At 38.1% G+C, this 21,156-nt stretch overlaps 1 protein-coding gene across 18 annotated transcripts in view; it reads left to right on the top strand.

Moving 5' to 3' along the window:
• Tcf4 (transcription factor 4) overlaps positions 1-21,156 on the top strand; it is a 341,168-nt gene that overhangs the window by 254,456 nt on the left and 65,556 nt on the right. For 2 of the 18 annotated variants that reach the window (XM_047526178.1, XM_047526176.1), the window contains exon 1: positions 15,476-15,559. The exons of the other annotated variants lie outside the window; for them this stretch is intronic. In XM_047526178.1, coding sequence (XP_047382134.1) covers positions 15,491-15,559 — 69 coding nt within the window. In that variant the 5' untranslated portion in view covers positions 15,476-15,490. Of the gene's footprint in view, positions 1-15,475; positions 15,560-21,156 lie in introns of those variants that run through there. 18 annotated transcript variants of the gene reach the window in all.

Genomic DNA, 21,156 nt, shown 5'->3' with positions numbered 1-21,156 from the left:
TCATTCAGGCCATAAGAACTGTCAGGCATTACCTGGTCGACAATAAGTACAGTTCTTGCACTAAATTTTGAAATTTTTAACTTCTTACATCTTCATTGAATAAGAATTTTAATAAATAATTATTTGGTCGAATTCCACATATCTAAAGATATGGTAATTCCACAAAGATAAAACTCTGGCAAATGAAATTGAAAACAAAAGTGGCGAAATTTCCTCCTAATGGTAATTTAAGATCACATCATCAGCCTCGCCAGCATGTGCATGTGTTAAACCGTATAGAGAAACCTATAATTATTGTAATTGCTCTTTTTGCTTTATACTAACAAGCTTCAAACCATGTTTCAAACTAGTTGTTTTGAAATAGTTATTTGTCAAGTCATCAAATCTCAGAAAGTAAATGGTAATGAGCTTTCCCCATGTTTATATTCTGACTGTTGGTCATATTATGCAGCTTTTCAACCCCATAAAGTTCAGAGATGAAAATGGATATTAATTATTTGGATATTGAGGCCAAAAAATAAAATAACTTTGTGATTCCTGCTTATGGTGAAAAAATACAAACATTTGTTGAATATCAAAATCTCTCAGGAGTACATTCTTGGAAGAAAGTTTTCCTGTAGCTGAGAGACAAACTCAGTCAACAACCTGAAATTTTTAAAGCAAAAAATTGGGGTAAGAGGTGTTTATCTTTTTCTGTTTACCACAGGAAGGGCTAATATAAAATGGTTAATATTTTAATAACACCAATAATAACATTATTTAATACATTTTACATATGGCCCTATTTTTGAAGACCTCCCAGTGGATTGGGGCAGCCATATATAGGTAGCCACTAGGTTTTAAAGTTTTCAGTAGTGTCTCAAGTATGCAAATTATGTTGTGTGTTTTAAAATGATATTTCATATACTATTTTCAGAACCATGACTGTAAATGAAAGACAGTAATATATCACAATTAAATATGATTGTTTAGTTGCTATTACAGACAGAAATTTGCTTAGGTCAAAAACCAATGCAATTATTCAAGTCCCCACTGATTTAAAAAAAAAAAAAAAGAAACATTTCAAAAGAAAAGCTTCCTTATTATGAGCTACTTGGTATTGTTGACATACAAAACATTTTAGTTAACCTATTTTAAAATAACAATGAAAATTTTATTTTTTCTTCTGTATTTGATTGCTTAAAACAAAATTGTGATTTTGTTCTCTAGATTTAAGCTGGTAAAAATTCACCAGACGCTTAATCTTGATGTTGTGGTTACATTTTGCTCTCCTGCCTCTGATTAAATTTCCAAAATCCCTGCGTGAGATTCACAGATGCCAGTTTGAACATTTTTGGGAGGCCAATTTCTTAGGAAGAAAATACAGATCAGTTACGTTATTTGGTTCATTTTCTTTAATCCCTGATTTCTGGTCGATTTGAACGTTTTGAATATAATGTCGATAATTGACAAGCATCCTCATAGCGCTAGGTGATGGCATTGTTTCAAGGAGAATTAAGAGAAAGGACATGGGAACAAGGGAAAGAGGACTGGAGAGAAAAGTGGTCAGGAAAAAAGAACTAATAGCTGGTGCAGTCCTTAAATACCTTTCCAACTGATCTACAGGAAATTGTGCTGAAGAATCGTTTGTTTCCTGTTCCACTCTAAATGTGGTTTGCATTACATTCCTATTTGCCTTTTTGTTGTTGTTGTAGCTTTGTTGTTTTTATTGTTACTGTTATTACCAAAATTGTAGTACTTAGGCTTGAGGATAAGTGATTTTTTACCTTATAAATTATTTTTTAAATTGTTTTACCATCGTTTGTAGACATTGTCCTATTTCATTATTATGAATGATGTGTGGGTGTGTTTTCAAGCCTCCTTCAAACTTCTATCACTGCTGTGTCTAAGGGAAAAAAAAATGTTTTAGTATCATCGCTTTATGACCACGCACGTGTCAGCAGTCCACCATGAGGAGCTCCTTTAAAAAAACAAGACTTAATTTCTGATCCATTGAAAATATATATGTTTAAGATATGGTTGTGACCATTTAAAAAGTGGTTCAAATTCGGATTTACTTTTACCTTAGGAAGAAAATACAGTGGAGACATGTATTCGTTCTGCACAGCAAACATAAATTCATGTCTTGTTGTACTTAAGAATTCCAAGGCACACACACAAAAAAACACACACTGGATTTTTTTTTCCCCTCCAGTATCATCAGAGTTTAAAAAAAAAAAACAAAACAAAACTTATTTTTCATGATCAACATAATTGAAAAATAATTTTAGATTTGTCTTTTTAAGTTTTTGTACATTGAGGTTTTTATTCATTTATTAGCCCTTGATACTTGAATCATAATTCTAAGGTAACACAGGGTACAGTTACATGTGATAAAAATTATTCAGTACTAAAATAACAAAACTGTATTTATAAAATATTTATAATGTGCTCAGAAAATCAGTATAATCCTAAAAAAAAAAAAAAAAAAAGCAGAAAAGCAGGGAAAATAATAGCGGCAAAATTGGAAGAGATAGTTTTATAAAATAATTGTATTTTGAGAAGTGAAGCAGTCTGTTACAAAGTTATTCGTGGAATTTTTAGAAAACTTCATGCAGACTTCTTAATATTTGAAAAACTATAATCCATTTGTACATTATCATATCAAGTGTAACAGATGTTACTTTTTATTAAGCAAAACCAGTGTTTTCTTCTGTAGAACAGTTCTTCAGTTTTAATTTACTGGTTTGGAGATTGAAAATGGTTGGAGACTTATGTATTACTTGACCTAAACTTTGGTGGACTTTCTTTTTTGCAATACTGAAGATCCATGAATTAGTTTCCAAACTACAGCCTTTTATTTGCAGGTGTATTTATGTCACAATAGCATAATCTGATTAGAATTTAAAGTTCCTATTTCTGTTTTTAAATTCCATATTGCTTTTGATTTCATCCGAGCTTTATTCAAATTCATCCTCCTCATTTCTTAAAGAAATCTGTATTAACTAATCAGCATTTTATTCAAATTGACTTAAAAGGCACACTGCAGCCTTTAAACTCACCCTTGTTCCCTCCCCCAGGTGGAATAAGGAGTGGGTCACACCTGAGAAGTCAGGGGAGGTGCAGTGTAGATGATGGTCTAATTTCAGGCATCACCAAAAAAATGCAGGATTTGGCTGGCATCCTCCGGGGACCCAGCGCTGTGCTTTCCTGGAGACCAAATTACACTCATCTCGAGAGAGGGCACGTTGAGGTAATTGGTGGGACAGAGTGGGGAGAGTTGAATTCCAGCTGCTTCCATTGTAGCTGACCTGAAAATGAGTAGGGATGTTAACAGTGGAGGCTAACATTCGACTTGGCTTTTTCACCTCCACAAACCTAAGGGTGAGAATTATAGAGTACTGGATGACTACACCAATAATGATCCTGTTCAAGTGGGAATTGCTATGTTGGGAAAAACTCTCGCACCATTTTAAAAATAGTTGATGCCTTTACCAACCACAGTCCTATTACTGTAGCCCAATAAAGTTTATCCACAGTATGGAAACACTCCTTGTTTTTATTGTCAGCCATCGAGTGAGTGTGCCTTGGATTCTCACCTCTTTGGTTACCATTTTAAAACGCTCATAATGAGAGACATTTGGAAGGCACTGGAATCCCATCTCTAAGAAGTGAACAAAACATAAAAGTGCTTTGGACTCTCGTTTCCCTAGAATGTGTGTGCTATTTTTTTTTTTTAAAGGAGAATAATGCTGTATTACTCAATAGCTTTTCTAACGAATAAAACAAATTAAATTGATGTTACATGCATATTTAAACCCCATCCAGTTAAGTACTGACGTGATTAAAATAATCAAATGTATTACTTAAAAAATTAAAAAGGATAAATTCTGTACCCCATTATTTTATTGACTTTTAAATATAAATTGCAGAAATGTTTACATTCCTAATGGCATTATTAAGCTAAACTGACAAATCAGAGGAAAAAAGTTGATTGGCCAGCACATTATTATTTCTGCACCTGTTATTACAATTCAGAAGAGGAGGCTGAGCTGCACAGGAGCAGGGCGGATGCTATTTTTCTTAGGCTTCCTTTGTGTGACGTGGGGGTTGGGATAAATGTTTAACAAGTGTAGTTTCACTTTGTAGTGCCTTTTTGTGTGTTGATGTGATTAAAAGACTACAGTGTTTTTCATGTAGCTTTGAAATTAATATGCAAATAGTAGGGGATGGTAAGGCTTTCCAGTACCTGCTTCACCAGCCCTCCCTGAGCAGAATGGAGGGATGTCAGCTTCCCACTAGAAGTTGTTTAGTTACCCAGACTGCCAACTTTCCAGCTCTCTCCTGTGGATATATATCGGAAAGAGAGGGAGGACTAACGATCTGGGATGAAAATACTTTAGATTTTTATTTTCTGTTTACTTACTAGCCAGGAGGGTAGGAGACCTTGAGGGCAGGGGGGGACCCAAAAAACAGAAAAGATTTTTCTTTTTTTAAGAGGTGTTGTGTAACATTGCCAACACTTGGGTTGAAAACGGTGCTTTTCCTTTATTTCCTCCTTGTCTTAATCATGCAGTATCATTTTTCAAACATTTGAGCCCTGATCCTCCCAGTATAGTTCAGGTGGCAATAATGGTTCTTTTAAATATAAGTCTAGGATTTCTTGGGTGTTCATTGTCCACAGGGAAGGTGACACACACCAACTTAAACTTTGTCAGTCAGTGGATAAATAATGCCCTGTTTTTGCCTTTTTTTTTTTTTTTAAGATTTTTTTTTAAGGATGTAATTTTATTCTTCAAAATGTAATGACATTAGATTTGGATCAAGAGGGCAAAAAGGATCTTTATTTCATCCCATCCAACAGTTTGCTCAAACTTACAAAGAAATAGGTAAAATACCATTATTTCCTGGAAAAATGCTAGTTAACACTGTTCATATGTGTTCAGACTGTCTTGTGTAATAATTTGAATTCTCAGACTTTAATAATACTTAATGTGTAGCATGGATTCCACTTAATCTCCCCCCCGTCTTCACAGCAAAATGTTTACATAAATGAATTCTCAATTTTGATAACAACTATTTAGCTTAGTCCTCCCAGAGTTAATACTCTTTCCATAATTAAACATGTTCCACAGTTGCCATAGGAGTACATCTTAAAAATGATGTTCTTCTCTGTTCTTTTAAGCCATCTGTTGGCTAGGTCAGTAAAGAAAGGGGAGCCTGGTTTTATTTTAAAGCAAATAAGTTATTATTCTACCATTGTATTAGACATTCAGCTTCAGAGGAAATAAAAGATAAAATTCCGTGGTATTTTCATTTGATACATTTGCAGCAGAAATTTATATGCTCAAATTGGTTATTTTCAACTCATGACAGCTGTGATATTTAAAATGATCACAGCTGTTGTGACTTAAAATTGATTTTTCTATTAACACCTGAGAAAAAGACCTGTGCAGTATTAAAAACTTAAATAAGGTAACTGTAAAATTAGATATGTTGATGTGGATCTGGTAATTCTGCCTCCCAAAGTTTACAGAAGGCACTAAACCTCTTGGGTGATTCCAGGGAATGGGCTAAAACTGCTGGAAATAAGTGTGTGATTATTAAATACACTTACCTCTTTTAGGACTCATGTAATAGCACATCCTCTTGGCCCAACTTTATAGTGTCAGTTTTGCTAATAAAACCTTTTAGGATTCAGTTTATTTAATTAACCCCATGAAAGATGATTTAGATGAGTCATTATGAGATCCTAACCTCTAAACTGTAGAAGCTGTGTTACCTTTCAGATATGACATTGAGAAATGCAAAACCACACTAAATTGTTCCTTATGGAGGAAGTTTTGGTTTATGGCTCTTTTCCACCATCATTTTTAGATTTTGTAAAAAAGAAAAACAGATGAAAAAGGAGAAACAAATTATGCCTAAGGAGCTTTAGGCATGCACTTGTTTTTGGAGTCTTTAATACATTTTTAATGTTCACTTTGCAGATTTATTTAACCTGTTTTAAAGTTAGACGGTGATTCCTTGGTGTAGTTGTTCTGTTTAGATGTTTACCCTTTCAGGAGGATCAATATTGGAATCTTGCAGCTGACAGCAGATTCCCTCACTAGTGCTGTAACCAATCTAACAAAAATTAGGCAATTTCAGATATTGAGATATTGTTGTGTTTGAAGTAGATAGTGTAGTGTATAAAACACAGAGCTGGTCTGATGTGGAATTATTTATGGATAATAGTGCCTTTGCAGATGCATTGCCAATAGGGAGCTGTGTAGATTAAACTCTTTGGCTGGTCCTAGGCTTTTTACCTGTGTAACTCAATCAGAATTGAAAGCATGACAGGTTTTATGATGATAAATGTATGACTGGATCAGAGAAAATATGAATGGGTGGGTGGGTGGGTAAATGGATTGCATAACTAGACAGTAATAGATAATGCCAATAATTTATTACTTAAACTTGCTTATTCATCAAAATTTTATATACAGTGTATTATTTTGATTATTGCAAATAGGTCAGAACTAGTTAGTTGAAAATAATGAACATTTTCTACCACATAATCAGAATTACCGTAGAGAAAGTTGTAAAAGTTCCCGAATGAACACAAGACTACCTATTTCAAAGACAGAGACCAGGACTACCAAGTAGCATCAGATCACCAGGTCACAATGTGACATACTAAGAGTTCATGGGTATAAAAGGATATTTCCTTGTTAGCTGAAGGAAGATACTTCTAGAGGTGGCCATTGTCTGTATGAAGACTTAGGACAATCAAAGTGGACATTTGTTGACAGACTCTGATTACAGACACGAATCTCTGGAACAGTGGTGCCCCCAGGGTATGTATGGCAATGTCTGGAAACCATTTTGGCTGTCACGACTGTGTGGATGGAGATGAGAAGGGAGTTGCTACTGGCCTGTGGGTCTAGAGGCCAAGGATGCTGCTATCCCCCTCTGGTGCACAGGAATGGAGCTGAGGTTGGGAAATTCTGCTTTAGAAGTGATATCTCGACCTCCATCATTCATCCTGTCATTGTGAGCTACTTGCAGCTTTCCTTCCCTTTTCAAGCAAATTTTCCTCTTCTTTTTATTTATTTATATTTGGCATAGCATTGCATATTGTCTAGGTATTTCTATCATTTACCATGAAAACGTGAGATTTTATTTGTATCATTGTAAATATAGTACATTATTTGTGAACCAATTGGAATGGCTTCAGAGCAGCTGTTAGAACATGTTGAATCAATAACATATATTTCCCCATACCCTAAATATACATTTACATCTTACCTCTTAAAATGCTGTGAACTCTATCAGTATAACTGATGATTCTTCTGAATCATCCTGAAAGAAAACAGCTATTAACCATTTTCCTCCAAAGGATGTAGAAGAAAAAAGGAATTAGCATGAAGAAACTAATTAATAATTTCCTTTAAATATTTGGAGGGGCATTAAGGACACTGTTTGAATCATCATTAACTGTTGTATTATGTACATCAAGAAAAAGTTAAAAATTAAAGCCAACATCAAAAACTCTGTAATGCAGCTTCTTTCCCTATTCACAACTGGGGACCTCACTTCCCCTCCGTGTGTGTGCTTCCCCTCAATGCTGGATAATTCCTGGCAATAATTTGGAAAGTGATTTTGAGACCCCGATTGCCTTCCCTAGCCCCCTGTGGAGGAAGGTGGCAGGATCTGGTGGCAGAGTCTTCCACCTGCCAACTTTTAGAACCCAGCAGCACACCTCACTTCTTAGATGCCAAGGTTTGGAGAGGTTGCCAAGTCTGACAGTAACTTGTGCCACTCTTCAATTTCCTCCCCAGGCTATACAAGGTGCTCCAAGGTTTGATCAGAGTAGAGATGGCAGCCGGGCATAGGAATGGCAGCTCTGATTTTCAGTGTATCTTTGTGTACAAATATGCTTTCACTTATTGCCTAGCCCATTAGCTAATGGAATTTCAGTTTCTTCCTACAAGTGTCCTCCGATTGATTCTGTGTTTCAGTCTTCCTGATTCCCTGTCCAGCTTGGTGCTGTGCAATTCTAGTAAAATCACAGTGCTGTCTTTAGGTCGACTTTATGAGCCATATCTGTCTATATGCATATTGTAAGTTTGCCCCATACTAACATTTATTGTGGTCTCTTTTTCACATTTTGTTGTACAGGGTTATCTATATTTACAGTGAGCAACTGAAAAGAAAACTTATAGTTTTCTGTGTGCTAGGCAAGTGAGAAAGATTACCATTTTTGTGATCATGTCTTTTGAATGTTTCTGTTTCTGCATGATGGTAATTTTTTTTAAGTTTTAAATTTAAGTGAAAGATTTTTTTGTTTGTTTGGTTTGATCAATCACTGATTGACTATCTCTGTTGGATTCTCAGTATTTCTCTTGTATTATGTAAGTCCCAGTATGAACCTAAGAATGATTTTAAAACAAAAACTTGCTTACTTTTTGTTTTAGGATATGCTTATATTTACAGGGTATAAAATCAGTCTTACTGTGAATTTTCTTCAATGACTAGGAAAGTGGTTTATAGCCAGAATAAAACTTACAGTAAATCTTTTATTGTAGTAATTATTAATATTCAGTAAAATATATTTGTAAGCCTCTGTTCATCCCAAATGTTTTCTTAAACACCTAATGTGAGCATTACTGCACCCAGGAAGATTGGTTCTCCAGATGCTGTTATCCCATTTTATAGGCTAAGCCTGCCCTGCCCAATGTGGTAGCCACTAGCCACATCTGGGGTTTGCTACTTCATTGTAAATTAATAATAATCAAATACAATTCAGAAAGTTCACTTCCATTGTGCCAGCCACATTTCAAGTGCTCAGTAGTCACATGCGGTCAGTGGCTTCTCTCTTAGACAGCACAGGTTAGAGCACCTTTGTCTCCCTACAGAAGGTTCTATTTGGAGGAGCTGATCTGGGAGATGGAAACATTTGGGGATTAAATAACTAGCTCGGAAATCTTATTGATCCTAACAAACTCTGCTGTCTTTTCTGCCTTTCTAATATGATATTTTTGCACTTTCTTTTTACCCTTATAGTCAGCCATACGCTTCCTTTATGCTATTTTAGGGTATGTTTATCTCAATTTTATTTGTCTCTTTTTAGTTTAAATGTAGAGCTTGATTTGAACAAACTTTTCTAGGGATCTAGCTCTTTGCTTGTCTGCACACAGTGGGGATCCTGACTCTCCTCCCTCTGAATTAGCCAGTGAGATCCTCCAGGAGGAGGGACCATGTCTTCAGGCATCTCTGTGCACCTGTCAATCCATATAGACAACCAAGAAATGCTTATGCAGCCAAATGAGTGAGACCCTTGATCCTTACGTGCCCGTGTCTCTGTGGAGTTAGGCAAGACCCTTGAGTAGAATGCTGCCAGGGCTGTTCTGCTAAAAAAGGGTTTATTTTATGAAAAGTTAAATAATAACCCTTACTTGTGAAATTCAGATCATTCTTCATAATAAATGGAAACATCTACTGTCTTATCCTTAACACTCATTTAATCCCTGACCAGACTTTGCATTGTTTTGAAATTCTGCCATATCTTGCAACAAGCTTCTGTGCATTTTAAGGACCTACTTTACCAGTTATTTTCTTCTCAAAGATTAGCACAACAGGATGCATATAAGGGTACTTGAATTATATTTGTTGATAAACCAGTAACTATTAAAACTTCTTAATGGTATTTTTCTCAAGGTTCCTAATAATGTACAGTACATTATTTGTAGTTTACTTAACTGAGTACCTAAATATGTAATACTTCTCATTCCCTGTATCATGGAGTTGGGAAAGGTGCCTAATTAATGTTGATGGTGTCAAAGACCACTTTCATTCATACCTGCACAGTCAAAATTGTGCTAATTATTTTTCAGTGATAAGCATAGGTGGTGCTGGATGGTTTAGACCTAGGATATTGTTAAGCACTGAGAATGAGTTCATGTCTTGTCTCTCTCCTACATGAATAGGTGAGATAATTGCAGACTTTTCCCATCATACCTCGCGTCGGTGCAGATTAGGCATTGGGAGCACCAGGAACCCACGGTGGCACACTCTGGCAGATGCTTTCTCCTTGGGCTCCTCATGGTATATACACAAGCCGTCATTCCTCTCAGTAATAATGATGGTGTTAAGAGGCATTTGTGTTCTCTGCCCTCTTTCAGCGTGTACCATGTTTAGTTCCTGTTATGCAAATACCACTTTAAACTTAGAAATGCCAATTTGCATTAATATTTTGGTTTCATATAGCTAGCTATTGCATTTCACAAACAAGTGCATTTTAATGAGTCCTGGCAGAATGGTTTAAATAAAAGGGTTATTCATTAAATACCATTGTAGAAAATACAGTCCTTGGTTGCCAAAAAGTCGTTAAAACAAAATGTAGTGTGCATTGAGGCCTCGAGGATGCGCCTCTTGAAGAGGACGTGGCCCTGTGGCCTTCAGTGCTGTGAGAATCGATGCCGTCCACGCAGGCACGGGGGTGGGTCACTTAATGTAGAATGGGCTAGCATACCATTGACTCGTGGGTTTATATTTTATATTTAAGCCTATTTCACTCTTTTGAGATTTGTAAGAAGACCATAGGGCATTCACCTGTGAGTTAATATGAAGGACATTTAATAGTTGAACACCCAAGTTGTAAAGCAGTGTATTCTTAAATCTTATATTTTGATGTTAAATCTTTATGTGGAATTTTTTTTCTTGTTTTAAGATTTTTTTTTTTTTTTAATTTCTCCTTCTCGAGGTTCTTTATCAGAATTGTGAGGGGGAAAAATTGACGGGGCGTGTGTGGGAAAATAAAAAATTTGCAACTGGATTTTCAGAAATAAACTCTCTTAGCGCATGGACTTTTATGCTGCTGCCGTGGCTGTCATAGCTGTGGTTCCTAATTATAATGAGCTTTTCTAGTGGTGTTATTGCAGTTGTTCTCCCCCACGCACACCCCCTTAACTCACTCTTCCCAGAAGGAGAGTTCCAAGCCTTTGAAAATTCTCATGATTTTGCAAATCCACTCTATTTTTGTCTAGAATACAGGAAAGTTAAAACTGGCTGGTATGAGGCCATGTTTTGAATCCAATTTTAAAGCAACCCTTTGCAACCCAGGGAGTGAAGCTGACATCTTTGTATCTGTAATGAAGATAATTACACCTGCAAGGTGACATCACTAGCGAAGTAACAAACACTCTTGAAAACTGAGTCCCTGGTCTTCTCTGAATTCTGTAGACCATTTTTGGCATTTAACACTAGACACCTCTTTCATGCCTATCGTTTGAGAAGTTGCTTTCAGATGAATTTACTAAAGCTGACTGACACAGGGTTAAATTAATTCTTTTCTTTATTACTCAAAGTGATACAGACCTTTCTTGGACTAATGTAGCTTAATTAGTGGTCAATTAAAACTGAACATTGCTGAATTGAAGTTCTTTGATCAAACTCCCTGGCATGGGCTCTCTTTCTTTAACTAGCCACCATCTTGAATTCATTTGGAATCAGTAGTATAAACAAGTTTAAAACTGGTTCTTTTATAAGAAAGTCAGCAGGCTTGTATAGCTGTGGTTTCTTTTTTTACTTCTGTAGGCGGCAATTCAAAGGCATGCTAAATGAAAACAGTACTACACCCTGAAAAAAATACATTTTTAAAAGTAACAGTAAGTAGTCAGAAAATAGCCAGTACCCCTACCCTTTATTTTAGAGAGAAGATAAATTTATCTATAAATAATTAATTAATAATCAATCTCTCGATTTCATTGGTTGCTTTTGCTGTTACCTAGAAGGATAAAAGAACACTCCCTACTCTCCCTGGAGAAGTCCAGAAGTCCACAGTTAATATTAAAAAGTGAAACAACACAAACCAACCTGGTGTTGGGGGGAAGGGCGAGGGACACTGCCACAGAATGGGCCCAGTTGCCCCTGAACTCCTGGGATAATGTTACATCTCTGTGCCTTTGGGGTTGGGGTGAGACACTACTTCATCTACTCATTGATTACATCATTTACTTTGGAGGGCCTCATTGCAGTAATATGAAGACTGTTAATGGTGTATTCTGCATACAAATCACTTGGTTAAAGTTCATGGTGCTTTTGCTAGAATTTGGGTGAAGTTATGAAAAAATAAAAAGAGGAGGAGGTGGGCAGGCTGGGAGGCAGGACAGAAGGAGTCACTAAGTAGCTGTAAGTAGATCAGCCTCTTCTATCCAGTGACCTGTCTTAATATTTAAGTGTGTATGATGTTCTTGTCTAAACACAAATTGATACCATTCAGTAAGCCTGGTTTTTGAAAGCTTAACAACCTAAAAATACCATAGCTGGCATTCAGTTAGTGCTACATACTTTAAAGTATTAATTAAAACTGGCACTTCTGTACTGGAAATAAAAGTAATAGATTAGGTTTAAATAGATAATTCGTTTAGTCCATAAATGGCTTCTTCTGACTACTGGAATTATCACAGAGGGAGAAGAAAGGGAAATTTTGGAAATGACCAGGTAGCACTCCCCCCACCTGTAAATGACAAGACTTTTGTAGTTTTCATTACTTGTATCCAAAAATTATAGTTATAAACTGTAATTAAAATTAAAAACTTCATCCCTTGACAGAAAGAGAAATTGTTTATAGTCGATGTGCCTTTCAGCATTCTATCTTTCCTTCTCCCTAAAGGGCTGATTAGGGAGAATAATTGGGGATGATAGCGGGAGGAAGACGACAATTCCATTTAATTAAAGATAATTTATTTTACTTTAAATTGGTGATGTCCCACATGAATAAGAGTAGATTTAGCAGATAGATTTATTAATGGGTACTGACATCTCAGTTGACAGAAAAAGCAAACATTTTCTTTCCTTGTTGTTTTTATTGCATCCCAGCACCTGAAATTGCTGTCACCCTGCTTCCTTTGCTGCTTGATGGAGCTGTAGACTTTTCCACCAAATATGCAATTACTGGTTTATCACTGAAACCAACTTGATCCTCTCCTGAGTTTAAAACCAGGCCAGAGGCCTGAAAAACTGTGCAGGCCCTCAGGACTAACACTAGAAACGGTCTCTTTTCAAATGGCATTTCTATGACTGATTCCTACTATATCTAGTTCTGGGTTGTTTCGGCATCTTGAATAAGGACCATATTCAAAAAGGACCTTGTCCTTTGGTCTTGGGCCAGGTGCTTGCATGAACATTCATTTAGGGGACATTTTACCTTGAATACCATGAATAATGAAGAGTACCACAGAAATACATTTGTACCACCTAGGTTTATTCCTGACAAGCAGTTGTTTAGAAATTAAGACCCTTGTGTGGTATTTTTATTGTTGCCTCATGCAATTTTAAACAGATCTGGAAGTTATGGAAAATTTTTTAAAGTTAGAAAGTCAGTTCAAAAAATATACCCAATTGTTTTCATGTAGTCTTCTCAGTCTCTAATGTTTTTAAAAACAGTATACCTTTAGCAAAATGTTTAACTCTATAACTCCTAAAAAACTTTCTTTATGCTTTGGACAAACTGTGTTCTGTTTCTCTCATGTCTGTTTGCTCTCTATTATATTGTGTTTATACTTCATAACATCACCATCCTGTATTCTTTATGTTTTCTCTTGCTCAGTTGTTTCTGTATTCTTGCCTAGTGTTTTTCTCTCACAACATCCTTTTCTTCTCTGAATGAAATGTAAACCCTTTGGACATCTTTTCCTTCATATGCTTCTCCTGCTACCCACAGCTTCCTCTGTTCACATCAGCCCTGTAGTTTGACTTGTATTTATTTCTCTTACTTCTTCTCTGCTCCACATTTTAGACACATTCTTTATTCCAATGCCCTTTCCTTGTCTCTTCAGCTTTCTGTGGTGTGTCTTTCCAGCTTTATTTTAAAAATTAGCCCACATCACCAGTGTTTACACAGTAAGAGGGGGAAATGAGATTTTTCTTTTCTTTTCTTTTTTTGGGTCTAGAGATCATGGTGGAGTTTTGATTTTATTTTAAGCCAGATGGTTTTATTTTATCCTGTTCTGCCATTTCACCATTCCAAATTGATGTTAGATCAGTGGTGATGTTTTTCAAGGATTAATTTTTATTAAATCTTGATTTTCATGTTGTGTTAACCTTCCCCTCAGCCAAAATCATCTTATTATTCCTTTTATCTGTCCATTTAGCTTGTTGATTTTAATAACCTGGTCTCTCCAGCCCTTTTTTGATCCTTGATTTCCTGCCACTTTCATCCATCTCTCTTTATTGCCCCATATCCTCACTTCACCTTCTATCTTGTCTTATTCTGTAATTGTGAAATCCATGATGCCTTCCCCCAAATTCTGCCAGCAAAAAAAATGCTGGGAAAGAGGAAATTAGGAAGGAGGGTGGAAGTAGTGTTCCTTGCTTAGCATTGGGGAAGTCTGCTTTCAATTCTGCTAATATTTTCCCCAAAGTTGCACAGTCCTGGTTCTGGGCAGCAGGAACATGAAGGCAAGCATTCACACTAGACTAAACTTGATACTTCACTGCAGGTGAAAACCCTACACAGGAATTTTCTAGACAGAAAGCAATCCTCCATTTACAGCAAGTAAACTCAGTTATACCTGTTGCCCAGTAGGCTAGTTCAGGGGTGTGTGTGTGTGTGTGTGTGTGTGTGTGTGTGTGTGTGTATGTATTTGTTAGCAGCAGAAGATAGGAGGTAGGGAGAGGAAAGGGTGATCTGTGGATCGCTACCATTGCTCAGTGAATTTTATGTGGCCGCTGCAGTCCTGGAGAGAAGTTGGTACCTGAATCAAAATAAAGACATACCCTATAACATAGTAGCATTCATTCCATCTTTCCTGACATACTTGCAAGCTGTTTTTCTTTCTTTTCTACCTCTTCTGCTATTTCTCCCATAAGGTTTTTTTTTTTTTGCCATGTCCAATCACTTTTGGCCCTTTTCTTCTTTTCCTTTAACTTTTTTGCTTTGCTCCTAATAGTCAAATTTTCTTGAATCCCTTTAAATTGGAGGTCATGCCTCACCACAGCAGAAATATGGCTGGGATGCTCTTGTTGACTACTAAAGGCTACTCTCTTTAGTAGCCTCTGTATCCCTAGGAAAATATTAAAAATGTTAGGAAACAAATACATAAAAGGACAATTGCAGTATTCCAAACTGGAAAGAGCACTACTTTGATTCTGTAAGAAAGTAATCAGGGCGGGAAGCCTCCTCTAATCCCAGGAAGTAACAGACACTGGGAGTGGCAAGAGGGAAGCCACTCAACATGGTCCCGAAGTATTGGAGCCAGGGGGACGCCTCACACTTGGTCATTTGGGTGACTGGGCTTGTCCCACCTCCCCTCCTCCCAGCCTCCTCCTAGGCCCTCCCACCCCCAGGCCAGCCACAGGCCTTGCAGAGACATCTGTGGGTCTGAGCTGCATATATCTGGAATGAAGTTGCTTTGCTCCCTCCCATGATGAATTCTGGGCTGTGGTCCTGCTTGCTCCTTGTCTGTCAGATTGCAGTTCTGATGCTGTCAGCCATGTCTGACCAATCAGCAAACAACACCACAGGATGAAATTTAAACAATGCAGATGCTCAGATACAGGGTTATGTTGCCTGGACCACGAAGGGAGAGCAGAGGTAAGGTCAGAGTCCCCCCAGAATGGCCTCTCCCAGCCTGCCCAGCTCCACACCTCCTGAGCTGCACTGTGCCGCTGCGACTTTAATGTTACCATCCGCTTTGCCCTGCCTCTTTCTTCCCTCCACTCACCAGAACTTTCGTTTTAATCGCTGTTCTTGTTACTCTACTCCCTTCATTTATTCACTTCTTGCTCTCTTGGCTTGGTGCTAACTGTCACTGTGAATGCTGCCGGGGCGCCTCTAGGCTGCAGGTCCTTGGAAAACACCACCTTGTCCAGGTCTTCTGCAGCCATGCTATGGCAAGGCAGGGCTGCTGCGGACCAGGGCAAGCGTAGGGTCTTAGTAGGCCTTATTAATTTTCCCTCTGCAGGACAGTGGAATTTATCTTTAAGTTACGACCATGGTTTTCTTTCTTGCCACTGACATGAATTGTAAATTGAGCTTAAACCGTCTTTTTTGGGAATTATCTTACTTTGAAAGATATACATAAATGCAGCCTAAATGAATCAGCCCATCCTTAAGAACTGGGGGGGAGGAAAGAGTCGCTGTCTGTCCCCCTTCCAAGAGCTGCCGGTGTCAGCTCACTAGGTTCCTGCTGGCAGAACAATGTGACCGTCATCCTCTGTTCCTCTGTTTTGAGTATTTAGTTGATCCTTTTATAACGTCGAGTGTTTACAGGGTTCTGTACTCCCTAGTCCCATCTGGAAAATATTTAAACTTCATAAGATCTATAAGACTGAAATATCACATATAATGGGATAGGCAGAAGGAAGAAAAATTAGACCCATTGCGTGTGTTTAGAATAAGTCGGTGTTTGTTCAGAAGCGGCTGCTGGAGGAATTGGAACAAATAGCTGTGTGTGGGGAATGGTTTGGTCCAGAGCTGTACATTTCACCACAGAATGAGCCTTGGTTTGTAAAACTGACATTCTGTTGTGACTTCCAAATCCAAACAAATCTCTGCAAATTTCTGCCCGATCGAGTTAATAAGAAAATATATACATGCAGAGGCGAGAGCCGTATGCTACTTGCAGCTCTGTCAGAGTCGGTGGAAACAAGAGACGGATTTTACCTACTGTATTACATTCAGCCAGCAACCGCCAGGACCTCCAGCTCAGCGGGTTTGCTTGGTGGTGATGGTTTTTTTTTTCCCCCCCTTCTATGGGAACAATGGGATGCAAAAAGATCCCCAGACAAGGAGAGCAGCAGATACAGGATTGGGGTCACTTTTCTTCTAATTGCCTTATAATTGGGGAGTGGTTTCCACTTTCCCACTATCTCCCTGGCAGGAAAGGAAGACAGATGTGGCTTAGCAGGAATGAGCCTTCTCCAGGCCGGATGTGCCATGGGACCAGGGGGGTCATTCCCTGCTACAGGCCTGTGATCTGCTTCACACCTGTGCTCATTTTCCCCCATGATCAATGACCTTGTATTAACCCGGAGTGACCTTTCACCCTCGCCTGGTCTCAGGGCTAAGCTCTTAGCTAGTGGACCCTCCTTTCCCTCTGATTTACAGGTGGTTACTGGAGCCCCATACACTTGTTTTTCATGGTGCACAGTGCACTTAGCAGCCCGGCAAGACCTGCAATTTCATCCCTCTCAAGGGGCCAAGAAGGGGCTGGAGAGGTGGGGGTGCAGGGAGAAAGGTTGCTGTTTGCATGTGCTTTTCTATTTTGTGGCTCATATGGTATCAATTACCATTTGATGGCAACGCCAGGCCTGAGGCCCTTTGCATGTTTGTCCTGTGAGAAAGATCTGGAAGAACCGACATATGGTTTTGATTGCCGCAATTGCAGGTTGATAGAATGAGCACAGGGGTGAGGTGGGTGGGTTTTCCTTCCGGCCCTTTCCACTCTGGGTTGCTAATGTGCTTCGCTTGTGGAACTGGTCTTTTCATCATCCCACCCCTCCCTACCTTCCCCCGCCCCCACCCCAAGCTCCTTACCACTTTGCATTCCCTGTCCCTGCCTCCTCTGTATGTCCAAATCACCGGCAGAAACATGTGGCCCACATTAAGGACCTTGAATTAAAACAAACAAAAAAATTGTCCACTCGTCTGCTAAAATGCCAGAACAGGTCAGTCCAACAAAATGATCTGGAGTATACTAAAGTTATAAAAAAATGGGGGTGGGGGACAGGTCCCCCCCAGAAGCTCAGGACATGTTTTTAAATAACTATTAGTTCAGGTTGTTAAACACTGAAATGATGCTGAAAAATAGTAGCGATAGAGATTAGCGTGTGTGTGTGCGCGAGTGTGTGTGTGTGCGCGCGTGTGTGTGTGCGTGCGCGTGTGTGTTTCATGTAAAAAAATAGCTCTTGGAATTTGAATATATGCCACATAGGGGCAGGAGGAGGATGTGTAGGAGTTCTGTCTTCTTGTACATCTCAGGCCATAGGTAGAAAGGCGCATGTGGGGTGTGTGTCTCTGCAGAAGAAGGATGTTGGAGACACATCTCCCATACATAGTGACTTCTCTTCTGCTAAATTTGTAGGGGTTACCCAGGAAGTGGCTCCTCATTACTGCTGCTCAGCAGGATTGCATCTGTGATATGCCGAGGGAAGTGCCTACTATTGGAGAACACAGAGGCAAAGAGGAGAGGAACTTTATGATATGTTTAATGTTGCTCATGATTTTTTTGTTTGTTTCAAAAGTAACATTTTTCTATAATGCTTTCAAATTTACATGTTTTGTAATCTGGTCTACAGATGGGTAGCCCATAAGTCTGTAAATTTTTTCTCAACTATTGCATTTCAAAGTATTACTCACAATTAGGTTATATTACTTGAAAAAAATATCGTGGTATCTTACAAATAAATGTTGCAATGAACATCTCTTTTAAACTGAAAACCAGCAAACCAGGACCAAACAAAAAGTAAAAACATGTTCCTATAAAAAGAAAAAAAAATGAGATGAATTATTATTACTGCAGGCCAACCATTGAAACCTAATAGAAGTATTTGACACATTTCTTCTTCATACTTATTTCTGTACTGGAGCTGATCTTTAATGGAAAGGTAGTAAAAACCTTAACTGGTTGAAAGGTGTCTGTAGGTAAGGCTAAAGGAAACCAACTGTATTTTTACAATAGTTACTGACTGAGCTGCATCTTAATATTTGCCCAAGGCTGTTTTGCTTTTCCCCAGTCTTCCCCTTCAAATATATAGTTTGCTGTGTCTCTTGATAATGGCCAAATTTTCGCCGTTTCATAAATTGATTTGCTCTAGTCACAATTGTTTAATAGTGGCTACTTAGGTATTTGACTTTGATTTAATGCACACACATATATAGCCTCATGTCATCATTAGGTTTAATTGCTGAAGAGTTAGCATTGCTCTTTGCTGCTCATGTTCCTACTAGCTGCTTTCGGAGAGTGTTGTATTGGGGAGTTCAGTTTGTGTGCATGTGTGTTTGTTAACATATTACTTTCCTGACATGTGTAGTATCCCTGGATCATTGCTGTAAGAAAACATAGTGTATGGGTTGTGAGCCTGTTCTGAACGTGTTGGGTCACTTACCAGCAGCTGTGCTGGAGAGATATTTGCTTTGAGAAGACTTTCTGAATCTTCTCAGCCCTGACACCATTCCAATTTTGAAATGGGAAAATGGAAAAGAGTTTTAGAGAAGGGAGATATCTCAACCTTGAAAGGTGGTGGAGGTAGAAATCTTTCAGTGCTAGCTCAGATTAACCAGCATTCCAAATCTGCCTCCCTCCCCTGGGGAGAGTCAGAGAGGAAATGTGGGTGTATGTTTGTAGGGATATACTACAGAGACAGGAGATAGTGTTAGATACTGCCTATGTGCTTCTTGCCCAATATTAATTCCGTTCTCAGACAGAAATTTAGTAAATCTTGCCAAGGAGGCAATCTTTCTTATATACAATTCCTTTTTTAAAAAAATAAGCAACTATCCCTTGCTATTAAAATCAGATTCAGTCTTACAAAATGTTACTCTGCTTCATGTATCTTTCAAAATGATCAAATTCATGGAGAAATCAATAATGCTAAAAGATGAAAAGCCCTCCTGTGTGTACTTAATATATAGTGTCTTCGTGCTTATTAAAGAACAAGAAACCTGCTTTGGCAAAAGTCTGAATGTAAGGTTTCTCAAATCAACCAACTCTGTCCTTGAAAATCCTAAAAAAAGATAAAAAAAGAAAAATTACTATTTTTTTATGTTTGTATTTCTTCACAAATGGAGAATTTATAAAATTATGGATTTTTCAAAATCCTTAAACCACACCTAAGTTAGAATTTCTTATATGAATTGAGGAAGGAAAATGCCCGGAAAATTCCTAGTGAATGAAAACTCATGCTTATTTTCACAGGATGCTCTTGGAGAGGTAGTCCGTCTCCTCCTCCCCTTCGGCCAGGATCCCTCCCCAGATACCATGTAACAAAATGCATTCACCGACTCTTTGAAGAGCTCACTACCTCTCTTTAGGATCTGTTCTTGTTATCCATACACTTCAAATATTCACTTTTATGCCCACAAGGAAGACATTACTAACTTCAAGAAGGGCCATGTCAATTAGGAGCAGGAAAATGCAAAGTCTGCCAATATTAGAATAGTACTGAGTCTTTATGCAGTCTAACTTTTGAACAAAATTTGAACCTTTGAGGAAGAAATATTGGGGATTTTGATGACTCCCCCCGCCTTTTTACTGTTGCAGACCATGGCTTCCTGATCGTAAGGGTGGAAAAAAAAAACCTCAAAGGGAAGGCTCAACAGGCTTCTAGGACATCAAATAGCTCGTACAAAACAACATTCTGATGACTTGCATGTAAATAAATCTGAAACATATGAATTAAACTTCTCTCGAAATACATATGGGTTGAAAAATACAGACAAGTGCTGAGAAAATGTGTTTTGGGTTTTGCTGAGTCCATGACATTTGAAAAATAGTATGAGACATTGAACAAACACAAAGCATGGCTTGACTTACCCATTCCTAATATTAGTCTTCCAGTTCAAGGGCAAATCAGTTTACCATGTGCCTAAATATGAGCCACCTTTAGTGTGTGTTCCTCCACACTTAATTACTTGCAGTTTAATTTTTTTTTCAATTAGAAACTCAAAAATAGCATCACATTTCAAAGAAATGCAAATCTTAGCATTTTCTCACCCAGTTGGTTCGCATCAGGCTATTTTAGAAAATTGTACACATCATTTCACCTTAGGAACAGTCATTCTGATATGGCCCTCTTTGGTATGACTGGCATATAACAGAAGAGAAGTGTCATTATTAAGAAAATGGCCCCCAAATCAATGCAGCTGATTTTGAAGCTCAAAACATGCGCCCACAGGTATCCATGTGATGTGAGCAGGACCCTTGCTTGGCAGTATAGTGGATGCCCAGTGTACACTGCCAAGTTTAGATCATGAGCTTCTGTCCTCTTTGACTCCTGAGCTCTGAGGACTTAGAAACAGTGAATGCTTTTGTTCTCTCTCCCATACTGCACTCAAAAGAGCTAACATTAGGAATTCTAAATCCTGGGACAAGTGCAGAGTCCTTAGGGCCTTCGTATCCTCTCTCCTTGGTTATTTGTTCCTCAGCATCTGGCTTTAAGTACAGGAGCAGAACACAGGGAGTTTACAGA

Source organism: Sciurus carolinensis, chromosome 15 (genome assembly GCF_902686445.1).
Source record: "Sciurus carolinensis chromosome 15, mSciCar1.2, whole genome shotgun sequence".
NCBI classification, from domain to species: domain Eukaryota; kingdom Metazoa; phylum Chordata; class Mammalia; order Rodentia; family Sciuridae; genus Sciurus; species Sciurus carolinensis.
This window is presented reverse-complemented; position numbering and strand designations above follow the sequence as displayed.